The sequence below is a fragment of the Pseudogymnoascus verrucosus genome (assembly GCF_001662655.1).
Source record: "Pseudogymnoascus verrucosus strain UAMH 10579 unplaced genomic scaffold scaffold_55, whole genome shotgun sequence".
NCBI lineage: Eukaryota > Fungi > Ascomycota > Leotiomycetes > Thelebolales > Thelebolaceae > Pseudogymnoascus > Pseudogymnoascus verrucosus.
Window position 1 is genome coordinate 92,692 of NW_017263706.1, and position 13,830 is coordinate 106,521.

General features: G+C 52.2%; 4 protein-coding genes across 4 annotated transcripts; 1 reads left to right on the forward strand and 3 right to left on the reverse strand.

The window, feature by feature from the left end:
* Positions 1-5,305: 5,305 nt before the first annotated feature.
* Positions 5,306-6,465, reverse strand: SEC4 (GTP-binding protein). Its single transcript, XM_018278335.2, has 3 exons — positions 6,091-6,465; positions 5,755-6,022; positions 5,306-5,635 (listed from the first exon to the last, which is right to left on the reverse strand). Exons 1-3 carry the CDS (start codon positions 6,118-6,120, stop codon positions 5,331-5,333), a joined length of 603 nt encoding a protein of 200 aa, XP_018126626.1. The 5' UTR covers positions 6,121-6,465; the 3' UTR covers positions 5,306-5,330.
* A 547-nt stretch (positions 6,466-7,012) lies between these two features.
* Positions 7,013-8,878, reverse strand: VE01_08918 (uncharacterized protein). Its single transcript, XM_018278336.2, has 2 exons — positions 8,695-8,878; positions 7,013-8,619 (listed from the first exon to the last, which is right to left on the reverse strand). Exons 1-2 carry the CDS (start codon positions 8,776-8,778, stop codon positions 7,180-7,182), a joined length of 1,524 nt encoding a protein of 507 aa, XP_018126631.1. The 5' UTR covers positions 8,779-8,878; the 3' UTR covers positions 7,013-7,179.
* Positions 8,879-9,036: 158 nt separating this feature from the next.
* On the reverse strand, positions 9,037-11,797 carry NCA2 (nuclear control of ATPase). Its single transcript, XM_018278337.2, has 2 exons — positions 11,243-11,797; positions 9,037-11,188 (listed from the first exon to the last, which is right to left on the reverse strand). The coding sequence occupies exons 1-2, from the start codon at positions 11,257-11,259 to the stop codon at positions 9,187-9,189; spliced, it is 2,019 nt and encodes a 672-aa protein (XP_018126630.1). The 5' UTR covers positions 11,260-11,797; the 3' UTR covers positions 9,037-9,186.
* Positions 11,798-12,133: 336 nt separating this feature from the next.
* ERG25 (C-4 sterol methyl oxidase) lies at positions 12,134-13,774 on the forward strand. Its single transcript, XM_059464015.1, has 4 exons — positions 12,134-12,276; positions 12,395-12,491; positions 12,544-12,687; positions 12,765-13,774. Coding segments are annotated over exons 1-4 (903 nt in total). The 5' UTR covers positions 12,134-12,274; the 3' UTR covers positions 13,425-13,774.
* Positions 13,775-13,830: the final 56 nt, after the last annotated feature.

Consider the following 13,830-nt stretch of genomic DNA (forward strand, 5'->3'; position numbering starts at 1 on the left):
GGGGGGAGGGGGGGGCCGGAGAGGGGAGGGGGGGTTGGGTCTTGTTGTTGTTGGGGGGAGTGAGAGTTAGGGGTGTGGGATGGGTGTATCAGTCAATTCTCATACCCCTTTCCCGTCGACTGCCAAAATCCTTGCTTCAACTGCGCGCATCCATTCCCACTCCCCACCGAACCCCTTTCCCAGCCTCTTCGCGCTGCAAAATATATCTCGTAAAGTATAAAAAGGCTACTAGCATCCCACCAGCCCATCATCATACAAAATCACCATCAACCAAGCATATTGCTACCCCATTGCGTTATCGTGTTGTTCACACAACAGCTGGTAGCTGCTATTGACACGCAGTATGGAAAAAAGTATGCAAAGGGCCATCTTGTGTGCCTCTTTCTGTTTATATACCCGTTAGGGCACGTAAGAAGTAGCTGGAACCTGGAAGTTGAGGGTTCTTGTTACTGCTTTATCCCTTTGCTGGTTATTTCTCACCGGCAGAGGTCGGGTTTGCTGTCGTTAATGTGTTCTTGTCGGGGAGTTGGGTGCTGTCACCTGTAATTTTCTTGCTGTCAGGGGCCAGGACTGGAGGGGAGCTTCAACAAGGTGCGTGTGGTACTAATTACCAGAGTGGCCATTTCAGGAGAAAGTACGGACACCAGCATCTTGAGGTGCAGGGGTTTAGACCGTTAAGTCTTGTCAGATTAGTTCATGACTAGAGCTAGTTAAATATCGGATGAGTCCATCCGACATTTCTCATACCCCTTTCTCATCGCCCGCCGAGATTTCTGCTTCAGCCGCGCGCGCATCCATTCCCACCCGCTACCAACCCCTATTTCCAGCCTCTTCGGCACCGCTGAACACATCTGAGAAAAAGTATAAAAAGGTCCTCCACATCTCACCAGCTCACCATCGCGAAAAGAACCATTGAGCCAAGCACACTCCTCCTGCACCATTGCCTTATCGTCATTACATACTACTTTCTATTTATATACCCGCCGAGCTGTGGAGGGCAGCTGGAGCTGGAGGAAGGGTGAGTTTTCGTCACCACCTCATTATCTCGTCGTGTATTTCTCACTAGCTAGTGTTCTGCTCTTGTTCCTGTGTTCTCGTCGGGGGTTGGTTCCTGTCACCTCTAATTTTTCTGCTGTCAGGGGCCAGGGGGGCCCAAAGCTTAGTGGTGTGCATGTAGTACCGGGTGGTCGTTTTGAGGAAGGTTCCAGAGAGCAGATCTCTGTATCATGGCACTGTCTAAGATTGGCTTTGGGACTTGCGGATATGTGAACGTGGATCTGAGTTTTGAGGGTTGAGTTGTGAGGGACTGGATGCGGATGGGTGGGGGGGAAGGGAGGGATTGGGTCTTTGAGGGTTGGTCCGTTCAGGGGTTTGGTGAGTATGTGTGATGAGTGCATCAGTGGATTTTCATTCTCATTTCTTGTATGTGGCAAAATCCTCGGTTTCGACGACGCATCCATTTCCACCAACGCAACTCCCGCTTCCATCACCAATCACCCTTCCCAGCCTCTTCGGTATTGTTGAATATGTGTCATATAATATGGAAAGGCTGGTTCCATCTCACTAGCTCACTTTCACACAAATATCACTATAAGACGTTTCTATGTTGCTGCGCCGTCGCGTTATCATCATCTGCATACTACTTTCTATTTTCACCATGACGTGCCTCCAGCCATCCGTACAAGCCCTTATGATACTGTGAACGGCACTTTTGCTTTGCTTGAGACAATCATGGATAATAATTCTGATGATGGCCTCCGTGGGTTGTTTGAGTCTATTATTGCTGTACTGTAGAGGGTGGCTGGAGGCAGGGTGAGTTCTCGTTATGGTCTCTTTCAGTGAGCTCTCGTCATGGTCTCTTTCTCACTACCTATTTCTTGCTGCCACTACGGGGTTCTCGTCAGGGGGTTGCTGTCACCGTCTGATTTTGCTGATGTCAGGGGAGTGGGGCAGGGGGACCAAGATTCTGGAAGATGCGAGTGTGGACATAGACTGGTAAGTGCTGGTTTCGTTGAGGGGTACGGACAGCAGCATTTTGAGATTGAAGACTTTCGCGAATCGTGAATCTTGTCAGATGGGTTTGTCTCAGGGGCTTGTTATATACATGGGATGCACCCGAATTCTCATACCCCTTTCTCATTCCTGTCTGAATCCTCACTCATTTCAACCGGCTGCATCCATTCCCAGCACCACCAACTCCTCTTCCTACTCTCTTTGGAACGTCTCAACACACCCCATACGATATATAATACCATGTCCTCACCCACCAGTGCGCGACGGACTATGGTTGCCACACATATCAGTTCGCTACCATGCCGTTAGTTTTTCTTGCGCATCGCTTTGTATTTCTGTACCCACCGAGTTAAGAGGGGGCCAGCTGGAGGATAGATGGATTCTTGTTATATGGACTTATTCTTACTACTTGCTTCATTCTTGCTGGCGCGGGGTTTTGCTGTCGCCGCGGGGTTCTTGTCAAGGGGTGCTGGCTGCTGTGGTGCAAGAGTCCACCCCTAATAATGTTGCAAATCTCTTCGATGGTGGCCTTAAGGTGGATGTTGCTAAGGTACACCGTCCTGTTTCTGGCATCCATCCTATCATGGCCAGCTATAGCTACCGTTGCTGCCGCGATGTAGTCGTGGGCCTTTAAAAAGTTGACATCATTTAGTATTTCTTTAGTGGTAACCCCAAGGTGCTGAATCTGCTGAATCTCGGAAACAGGAGCCTGCCACCTCGGCTCTTTATTGGGAAGTGACTGGACTAAATTTTGAGGGGACTGAAGAGAGCGTAAGTAAGTATTTGCATTATCATGGGGCTTTAACGTCGCCGTCGAGCTACTTTGGCTCATTGCTTGCCTTCTACTCTCAAGTTCTGCCTTTATCTTGCAACATCTCGATCGGAGGTGTAGTACGCCCATGATAGAGACTGTCATTTCACCTGGCATCTCAGGCCAAGCCCGCGGTGGATTTATTATATACCCAGCATTCCCACACCATCCCCTATTCCCGAACCCCTATCCCTGTATAAATCTCCCATGCTCACCGAACCAACCTCAGTCCCCCAAGACAGATATCACGCTATCAGTCACTGTAAAATCACGGATTGCAGGCCCAGACTAACCACGCGCGCCGCTCCTTCCGCCGTTGCCGCCGCTCCACCATCGCCGGCGCCCCTTTACTCCTTCCACATCACAACCACAACCGCCGCTCCTTCCACATCCATATCCACAACCTCAACCGCCGCACCTTCCCTCTCTTATCATCAAAATACACAGTCCATCCCATCCCCTCGTTCGATCGCTTCACCTCGCCAAACCTCGTCTCCATGAGATTTTGTTGACATCCAAAAAACTCCAAAAATCAATAACATCTCCTACGGGCGTCTGGGAGAGTTCTCATATAAGCCAAAAAAATTACAAAAAATAGAGGATTCTCCTAGAAGGGGGGAAATACCCGCACCCAACCACTGCATACACTTTCTAGGTGCAATTGAACTTCGTGGGTCCTCCAGGATGATTGACAGGTACTTGAAAGTGCCAAGTGCGTGCAGAGCAGTGTATGCTACTTCAGCCAGCCAACCATCCCAATTAATAGGTGAGGACATAGGCTGCATTATATAGTTGGTTTTGGAGCTAGACTTTGACTTCTTTTGTATATGCTGCAGCCAGCAATGCTTTTTATGGTTTAAGCTGAAATATGAAAGGAGATGTGATAACGGAGAACAGACTGGAAAAATTTAGAAGTTCTGAAAGCAACGGTGTGATGAGAAATAACTGGAAGACTGTTCTGCTGCACAGAAATGAGAGGTTGGGAGGGGAGCTTGTGCAGCGACAGCAGGAGGAGGAAGGCACGTGAGAAAGCAGGCTAGAGTGGGAGCCAGCATACCTCGTTTCCAGCGCAATTGCTCGCTTTCGGCGTGAGGCGGCAGTAAAACAAATAGAAAGAGACGAAAAGGGAGACACAAGGACAAGAGAAAGAAAGTAAGATATAAATAGGAGATTTGACTGGCCTTATCAAGGAATGAAGACGTAAGTGTGGCGCGTGAAATAAATGCCACCTGATTTTCAGCCGCCCCCCTTTCTCGGGACCGAGGTCATATATCTTTATACCATATCATACACGGCATCGATTCACAAACCAATTCTACTTGTAGTACCACCAACATTAATCGACCAATGGATAGGGGAGCTTCGGGCTCATTAGCGTTGTTTCTCTGTTCTCCCGTATCATGTGTATAACACGCCGCCCTTCCAACCACCCTGTCCTCCCCACCGCACACAAACTCCCACCATTGCCTTCTCACCACCGCCGCCCAGTTCTCACCACCACCACGAATTCTCACCACCACCCCCCTCCCCACTGCACCCCATAATCACCAGCCGACCCTCACGCACCACCCCCACCGCACCGCCCCAACACACAGCTGACAAACCACCCAAACCACCCCTCCACTTAGAGAGATAATATCAGTATAGAATATCTGTGGAGCTCACTCATCTGCGAGGAGAGGGTGCTTTTTATATGTTTTGGGGGGAGGGGCGGAGGTGTGAGGCTGAGTTGACCCGTTTCGGGGTTGGGGAAACTGAGGGCGTGTATGTGGGGGAGAGTGTTTGAGAGGAGATAGGAGGGCGAGAAGTTCTTTTGGTGCATTTGGAGTGCTGGGTGCTTTGGAATGGTGATTGCTGGTGGTAGTGTCTGTAACCTGGATAGTAGAGTAGAGGTCTTGTATGGAAAGGGGAAGTGACAGTATCTCTCTGAAGAACACGCGCACATGCAAATAGAAAATAGAACAAGGAAAACACCTCACTGGACGCACATACGTACACCAGCACACAAACATCACATCACATCACCACTCCCTCACCACGCCACAGAGACCATCAGTAAAAGCATAAACGTCTAAACGTCTAAACTCCCAATCCCATTTATGAACAAAACTATTTATAATCCACAGGCCCCGCGACCATCGTGTACTTGTGCTGCTGGCTTCTCAAAACTCGCAATCCCAGCAAAAAAAGAGAAAAAAAAAAACGCCACTCTCTGAACAAGAGAACAAAAAAAGAGAGATAACAAAAACAGGAGACGGCGGAACATTACAAATGTACGTGAGTGGACACCAACCCGGCCGGAGAGTGAGAGCTGCGTTGCGTAGCTCAATGCCGCATCCGCCTCTCTGTGAGAGAATGGGCACAGGAGAGCCGCATCATGAGCAGCATGCTGGGAATTCTCCCCTCCGTTCGGTCCTCTATCATACCCGGTCTCATCGCCCAGCGCTCACCCCCATCCAATTAGGCCCTTCACCCCACCCCACCCATCACACCCATCACAACCCGTCTAACAGCACTTCCCACCCCCACTGCTTCCCTGCGCCACATCAACCCCCTTACTCTCCTCCGTCTTCGCGCTATCGACAATCCGTCTCTTGATATCCGCCGCGAGGCTGAAGAAGGCCTTCTCGACATTGATGTTCGCCTTTGCGCTGACCTCGAGGAAGGGGATGCCCAGCTCGTCGGCGAGGGCTTGGCCGCGCTCGGTCGACACGGTGCGCTTGTCGTCCCAGTCGCACTTGTTGCCGATGAGGATCTTGTTCACGCCTTCCGTGGCGTGCTGCTCGACGTTGGAGAACCAGGTGCGGATGTCTGTGGAAGGGGGGGGGTGGTTAGCCATGTGCTCGGTCTTCGTTATTGTTCCGTCACTGGGGCCGACGGGGATGGACGGCCAACCCGGGAATGGCGTGGGGGGGAGGGGGAGGACAAACTGTTAAAACTCCTCTCATCTGTGACATCGTAGACTAATAAAATTCCCATAGCGCCGCGATAGTACGCCGTCGTAATGGTGCGGAAGCGTTCCTGGCCCGCCGTATCCCAGATCTGCAGCTTAACGCGCTTTCCGTCCAGCTCGATGGTGCGGATCTTGAAGTCGATGCCGATGGTGGTGATGAAGGAAGGGGTGAAGGAGTCCTCGCTGAAGCGCAGGAGGCAGCAGGACTTGCCGACGCCCGAGTCGCCGATGAGGAGGAGCTTGATCTGCGCGCGGGTTTGGTTAGTGGAGGGTGATCGGGGGATGGGCTGGCAGCTGGGGGGGAGGGCAGTACCAGGAAGTCATAGTTGCGGGATCCGGCCATCGTTGCGGTAGTGGTTGAGGTGGTTGTGGTGGTGGTGGGAGGGAGGGGAGGGAGGACAACGAGGCAGTCGTCGTCGTCTTTGTGGGGTCTGGTCTAGGTAGCGGGAACAGGAACAGATCGCGCGGCGTAGATTTCACGAGCTAGGTGTCGATTGGCATGGAGATCTCTGAGGGAATGAGGAATGGTGAGATCGAAGCCGTAGCTGTGTAATCTGTTTTGGTTATTTCGTCGCCGGCGTGGGAATCGTAGAGTTGTGGTGGTGGATGTGACGAGGTTCGGTGGGAGGCAAATCAATCAAGCAAGGTACGGACGGTATGTTTCGTTAGTTGGGTGACGATAAAGTTGTTCTGGGGTCTATGATGCGCGGCGGCGGCCGTGGGCTCCGCTAGAACTGCAGAACTGCATGACCCCTGCGGGTGGCGAGGTTGGTCTCGGTTGAAACGGTGCATGTTCATGTCCGCCACGACGACCTCACTGGAAGTACGATACAGAGGATATAGAAGATACAGATTATAACGATTAATTATTTAGTTGTAGGTCTGGTATCCTGATATTATATTTCATTGTCTATATGTTCTCGTTTTCTATATTGTGTTTTCCCAGGGAAGGCGGTATTTAACTGTAAGTCTGGTATCATCGTTCTTGTATCATGAGACGACTGTTCTCTTGTTGGCAGTACAACGAATATTTTATAACTATGCGTCTGGTATCATGATATTGAATTTATTTTGCTAAAGGTCTAGTATCTCATACTACATTTCTTTTGCTTTAGGTTTCGTATCATTCTATATTTCTTCAGTCATAGGCGTCGTATCATCACACTATATTTCTTTGCTGGCCTCATTGAACTACAGCACGATGATATAACGAATATTTATATAACTGTAGGTCTGGTATCTTCAAACCATCTTTATTTAGCTGTAATTCTAGTATAATCCTATATTTCTTTGTCCATATCTCTGTCTATGTTGCCTTCCTTGCGGAACCAGTATGGTATCTATCCAAAATGTCCGTTCTCATCTCTCATCCTCTCACTCTCACCCTCTCATCCTCTAATTTCTATTCCTTCCCAATATCCACAATCGCCTTCACCAGCCCATCCAACGTCCCCCTCCTCGTCTGGACATTAACCACAACCCTAAAGAAATTCCCCCTCTCCCCCGGCGCATGATCAACCATAAACCCCCTCCCCACCAACCTCTCCACCACCCCCGCCGTCCTCACCGTGTTCTTCTCCGGCACCGCACTCAACCCCCCCGGCGCATAATAAAAGCACACCTGCAAGCACGGCGGCGGATTCTGCGACACAAGCACAAAATCCTTGTTCCCCTCCACCAACCCCGCCAAATACCCCGCCGCCTCAAACGCCTCATCGATCATGCGTCCGTACCCCGCTGCACCGTAATACGTCCAGCTCAGCGCGACTTTCAAGCTATCCGGCCTACGTCCACACTGCGGCGTCAGATCCGCCAAATCCCACACCTCGCCATCCGAGTCAGCGCCGTGGAAAAGATACCCGGCCGGCAGCGTATTCGCGCGATGGAACTGCCTCAAATCCTTCCCCAGCAGCAAGGAGCACGTCGTCGGGGCGCCGAGCATTTTATGCGGGTTCACAGCCACGGAATCAGCGAGATGAACGCCCTTGAGCTTGTATCGCTGTTTCTCGGAGAAGATGACGGATCCGCCCCACGCGCCGTCAACGTGCATCCACATCCCGTACTTCTGTGCTACAGCAGCGATCTCCTCGAACGGGTCGAAGGAGCCGAGGACTGTGGAGCCTGCTGTGGCGTTAACGAGGAGGGGCGTCTTCCCCGCGTCCTTGGCGGCGAGGATGAGGCGTTCCAGTTCAGCGGGGATCATGGCACCTGCGTCGTCGACGGGGACGGGAACGAGGTTGCGGGAGCCGAGACCGATCATCTGCGCCGCCTTCTCGAAGGAGTAGTGGCCATGCGCCGAGGTGAAGATGACGAACTTGTAGGTGCCATTCCCATCAGTCTTGGTCTCGGGGTAGAGCGTGTTCCGCGCGATGATCAGGGCGCTGAGGTTACTCCCGCTGCCGCCTTGGGTTGAGAAGCCGCCGGCGTGGGGGCCGGTGAAGCCGTAGAGGTTGGCGAATTTCTTGGTGATTGCCTTTTCGATCACGGTGAGGGCGGGGGAGACTTGGTAGACGTGAGAGTTTGTGTTGAGGGTTGCGAGGAGGAGCTCGGAGACTACGCCGACGGGGTTGGTGCTGGCGTAGAGCTTGTCTAGGAAGCCTTGGTCCCATGTGTTGACGCTGTACTTCAGGACTTGCTGGATCACATCTAAGAGTGCTGTTTTTCCGCCGCCGGTCTCGGGAAGTTGGAGGTTAAGCAACTTCACCAGTTCGGCAGGCTTGTGCGACTCGACCAGTGCGCTTCCGGAGCTTCCGCTCAAGCCGCGGCCTGTATGTTTCACAGCCGCTTCTTCATCCGCGCGGCGGATAAAAGGGATGATGAGCTCCTGGACGGAATTTAAGAGCTACAGACATGTCAGTATACTGAATATAAAGAGCAATTCGGGTATGTGCTTTTGCCACTTTGTAATAATGCTTACATCTGCAACCTCGTCTGCCCGGTTCAAGGGCGACTCGTTCACTCTGCCATTGCTCAACGGCGGCGCTGATTCTATGGAACCCATTACAAGAAAATATACAGATATATACAAATAAACATATAAACTGGTCAAAAGAGAGTTAAAGAAGTATGACTCCCCCCTCCATATATTCACATGGCGAAAGCGTGGGGGGGGATTATGCCATGTCACGTGCTCAACCTCCGGTTTCCGCCACTTTTTGAGAAAAAAATTGGAGCTGTTTCGGGTACCAAATGGAGACACCGCCCCAGCAGAAAAAAAATGTCCAATAGCAGAGCTGATAAGTGGAATAAGGACTTGGTTCTCGATGGAGCTTGTTTCTATTATAAAATGGGGCGCTTCTTTATTATACTGTGACAGATCTAGTACACGTTAAATTTACATATGTGATCATATGGCACTGTAGATTCTAGAACCCAGCACGCGGCAGCGGCCAACGCTTTGCACGCTCGCTCACTTAGATAGCCACTTCCCATATGCCCACCTGATGCGCTGCACAACCTTCAGCTGCCTCTCAATACCTATCGAGATGTCTCCGAGCTCATTCACATCCTCGAAGAACTCCCTCTCCACCTCACCCGGGAACAGCTTCGCTGCCCTGGAGCGCAGCACGTGCACCTCGCAGAGCAGCAAACCATGGTCCTTGTATGACAAAATCCCACTCGGCGAGGGCGTCGAGGTCGTCAAGATACGATCGATATTCCGTAGAACCCTGATCATCTGCCCAGCCCTATGCCCGTACTTCTGTCCTCTCCTCTCGCCAAACATCCCGCTGATATACCGACCAACACCAATGCACACCAAAACACCCGGCGTCAGCCCGACAAAGCCGAACACAAGTTCTTGGCTCTTGAGTAGAGCATCAATCCCGCTCAGCGCGACCTCAACATCCACCTTTGTCTTCTGCACTTGAATGAGCAGTGTGCGAACCAGGTCTCCACGCACGGTTCCCACGAACGGGCGGCGTAGATCCTTCTCATACGCGCGTAGCACAGGCGTCAAGTCACCCTCCTTGACCTTCGCGCGGATCTCAGCGATATGGGCATCGCTCAGTGATCCTCCGCCCATGCCAGCAGCCTGGGGGTTATCAATAGCGAAATCGACGACCATTCGCTCAAGGCTGTCGCGATCACCCTTGAGCGACTCGCGGCTCATGATAGCGACTTCGCTGCCTTCGTCGTGGCGGATTGTTTTGATAATCTTTTTAGTTGGGTCGACGATCCAGTTCATCCAGAAGTCTTGCATGGTGGAGCCGAGGTCTTGGATCCACTGTAGGATGGCGGCTTTGCGGTTCACCACGATGCGTAGGATGGTGGTGGAGGAGAGGAGGAGCGCGGTGGCGGGGAGCCAGTAGCGGACGAGGCGGTTGGGACGGCCGTACTGGGATCGTAGGTGTTGCTGGGCCTGGACGTGTGCGGGGATGTGAGTGCCGAGGATATTCTGGAGACGCTTACACAGCTTCGCTGGCTTGTCTCGCAGTTCGCCCATACCCATACTCCGGGAGGAGACCTCTGGGTCGTTTGCCACGCTCGCAAAGACAATATCTTCGAACTCCGACACGCCGGTCTCGAGAGCGGTCACATTGCGTAGCACCGTATCCATCAGTGCCACGCTGCGCTCGACCACGACGTTCCAGTCGCTGCCATCCGTGCTCTGAATCCCAGTGTTATCCTCGCTAATATCAAAGTTGAGACCCTCGTCCATCAGAACTCCAAGGCCACTTGCGCTCATCTCCCTCAGACGCTTCAGGCCGGCCTGCTTCCGTCGTGCCTCGGACCGCGATTTCGCCAGCGGCGAGAGAACCCTCGCTTGGATATCCGTAACTGACCGCTCGCGGATACTATCCCTCACTAATCCGTAAAAAGTCTTCCACCGCGCCGTGACGCGTGTGCCAATCGCTGTAGCCGAAAGTGTCTCCTCGGGCGCCTCCCTTAGCCTGGAGAACCTCTCCCGCGAATCCTCGTAGATGTCCTTTGTCCAGTCCCAGAACCGCAGCGGCGAGGTCTGGATCGTGTAGATGGCCGTGAAAGTGTATGACCCGAGTACCTCGTCCCAGTACCATATGTCGTTGCTAAGCGGGATCGTTTGCTCGAGCAGTGTGTTCAGCAGCACGCCGTACACTTGCACCGTCGCTTTGCTGACCAGGAGCCACTCCAGCTCCTTCTCATACGGACTCTTCGTCTCGCCCAGTGCATTAACTTCGCCTTCTGACAGGCCCGCCTGCTCAAGGAGTGTTGAGATCCGCCATGCTGTGAGTAGTGCTCTCGACGACGACGTTGCTGAGAGGGCTTTGATGAGGACCTGGAGCTCTTCGATTTGTGGGGAGGTAGATATTTGTTCGACAGCCTCGGAGGTGGTAGAGAGGCGTCGGTAGGTCAGTATAGGTGAAGAGGTGGCGGATTTGAGGTGCGCGAGTTGCAGTCTGTCCAACTGCGAGTCGACGCGTCGGACCTGACTTGGGGTTCATTAGCAATTTTCGAGTGACTCTGCAGGGGACAGGGTTCCTTACTCTGCCACTATAGACATCACGCCGGACTGGGTATATGCATTGGCCGAAGCTCGAGAAGGAATTCAGTTCTGTGGCGTTTGGAAGAGCTGTGGGTTTTCGGGTTTCTTCACAAGCTCGGGGATTTTTTGGCGATGACGTTGTGAGCTACCTATGAAAAAGGTTCGTGGCAGGGATCGGCACTAACGGGTATATGGCGGCGAGAGTCAGCAAGGGCAGGTTCACTGAATTTATATATGATATTCTCAAGGCTCATGCCTCCTGGCTCACGGGTATAGAGGTTGTAAATAGACATATTCAAGACGTTTGAAGAGTTCAATAGTTGGACGTTGAGGCATTCCCGATTGTAGTTTCACAGAGACCTTGCGAGTTTCCCGATGGAGGTGAAGGTCCAGAACATGACCTCCATGGTATCCGTAAACAGATGCCGAGTGACTGATGACTGTAATCCGGAAGCATGGCTATCCGGAGATACAATTGAGGCTTTGCTTATGATATATATATATGTTTTACTCAGTATAACTGGAGAAGAGAGTTGCGTGCTGGGGCCTGTCCCCGAGTACGATTACGGATTCGAGATCATATGCGAAGTATCTCTTCATACATGTTTTGCTGTGTGTGTACATAATCTAGTGGTTGTGGCCTCTAGGCTGGACCCTCAACCCGAATACGATAGTGGCTGTCTGAAGAATCTGTGTCACGTGGTGATAACAACCCTTTATCCACCCCAACGACTCCAACGCGAAGTCTCTTACTGGACAATCTCCCATCCATTTATGCGCTAGTCCAAATCAAACCTAGCCGCCCCGCGTTGCCCCTGCGTTGCACGCCACAATGGTGGCCATCTCCTCGGGTACGTACTCCTTTATTCTTCTAGTCTTAACCTTTTTATCACTGGAAGTCCTTCCATACCACTCCCTCCCACTCCCGTCTCCTTTCCTCCTCTCCACCTACTTATACTTCACAACTGCCCCCTCGATTGTGGCCGCGATATCCTCAACAATCGTCTGATAGCCTCTGTGCTATATCGCCATAATGTAAGTATTCTCATCCCTCTTCTTCTGCAAGAAAGGCTCGGACAATACGCTCCACTGGGCGCGTTCTGTCTCCGGACAGAAAAATATCGCGGGAAATTAGTTCTAACCAGTGCCATAGGAACGCAACAATCGCCGCGGCGACATACTGGGACCAGTACAATGGCATCACCCACTACAATGGCGAGACTCTCAATGTCTTTGAGCGCCTCTGGGCCGTACGTTATTCCACCCCCTTGGCTCGACTTCAATGTGCTAACATACCCCAAGGCCTGGTACGCATACATGCAGAACGACGTGCTCGCGACTGGAATCATGTCCTTCGTGATGCACGAAGTTGTCTACTTCGGTCGCTCCCTCCCCTGGATCATCATCGACAGCATGCCCTACTTCAACAAATACAAGATCCAAGCAGTACGTCCCCCCTCATCCCCACCACAACCCCCCTCCTTCCCACCCTCATCACACTAAACTAACACGCACCTCTCCAGGGCAAAATTCCAACCGCCGCCGAACAATGGCACTGCACCAAAATGGTTCTCCTCTCCCACTTCACCGTCGAGCTCCCCCAAATCTGGGTCTTCCACCCCATGGCCGTCTTCTTCGGCATGGACACCGGCGTCCCCTTCCCGCCCATGTGGAAGATCGCCATGCACATCGCCATCTTCTTCGTCTTCGAGGACGCCTGGCACTACTGGACCCACCGCGCCATGCACTGGGGTCCCCTCTACCGCTCCGTCCACAAGATCCACCACAACTACTCCGCCCCCTTCGGTCTGGCAGCTGAGTACGCCTCGCCCATCGAAGTCATGATTCTCGGTGCCGGAACAGTCCTCGGCCCTGTGCTATGGTGCGCTATCACTGGCGACTTGCACGTTCTGACTATGTACCTCTGGATCGTCTGCCGTCTTTTCCAGGCTATCGATGCGCACTCCGGATACGAGTTCCCCTGGTCGCTGCACCACTTCTTGCCGTTCTGGGCGGGTGCTGAGCATCACGATGTTCATCACGAGCGCTTCATTGGCAACTATGCTAGTTCGTTCCGCTGGTGGGATTTCGTCCTTGATACGGAGGCTGGACCGGAGGCGGCGAAGGCAAGACGCGACAGGAAGCTCGCCAAGGATGCGAAGAAGGCTAAGAAGGCACAGTAAATGTGTGTAGCCTTAGTGGTGGCATGGATATCGTTACAGTGCCGTTTTGTGAGGCGTGTAGTGGACCAGCCTCTGCCGTGGGGGAGGATGTGAACCCGAAACGAAGAATGAGATATCTGTAACGACAGACAGACACAGACGGCGTTCAGGCGTGCAGGGCACCGCCGTAGAAAAAGCTCCGCTCCTTTGTTTGGGAGGAGGGGCTGGCGAGATATTTGGATGGATGATGGGCCCGTAATTACGCCACTATTTCTTGTACAAAAACAGATGGGATTTTGTTGGGTCGGATAGATGGGAGGCAGATATATGAGCATTAATAATCGTTAATCAAGTTAAGAATGTAGTTGTATGTCTGCCTTGGTGAGGAACTGTGAATGTATGTATAGTATATTCGTTTATCATGCCT

Excerpts from the sequence above, each read along its gene's own strand:
- SEC4 (XM_018278335.2), bottom strand. The coding sequence starts at position 6,120 with ATGGCCGGATCCCGCAACTATGACTTCCTG. Across the intron at positions 6,023-6,090 it reads CCCGCAACTATGACTTCCTG|ATCAAGCTCCTCCTCATCGG; the intron begins GTACTGCCCTCC and ends ACCCGCGCGCAG. Across the intron at positions 5,636-5,754 it reads AGATGAGAGGAGTTTTAACA|ACATCCGCACCTGGTTCTCC; the intron begins GTTTGTCCTCCC and ends CCCCTTCCACAG.
- VE01_08918 (XM_018278336.2), bottom strand. The coding sequence starts at position 8,778 with ATGGGTTCCATAGAATCAGCGCCGCCGTTGAGCAATGGCAGAGTGAAC. Across the intron at positions 8,620-8,694 it reads GGGCAGACGAGGTTGCAGAT|CTCTTAAATTCCGTCCAGGA; the intron begins GTAAGCATTATT and ends ACATGTCTGTAG.
- ERG25 (XM_059464015.1), top strand. Across the intron at positions 12,492-12,543 it reads TCTTTGAGCGCCTCTGGGCC|GCCTGGTACGCATACATGCA; the intron begins GTACGTTATTCC and ends ACATACCCCAAG. Across the intron at positions 12,688-12,764 it reads ACAAATACAAGATCCAAGCA|GGCAAAATTCCAACCGCCGC; the intron begins GTACGTCCCCCC and ends GCACCTCTCCAG.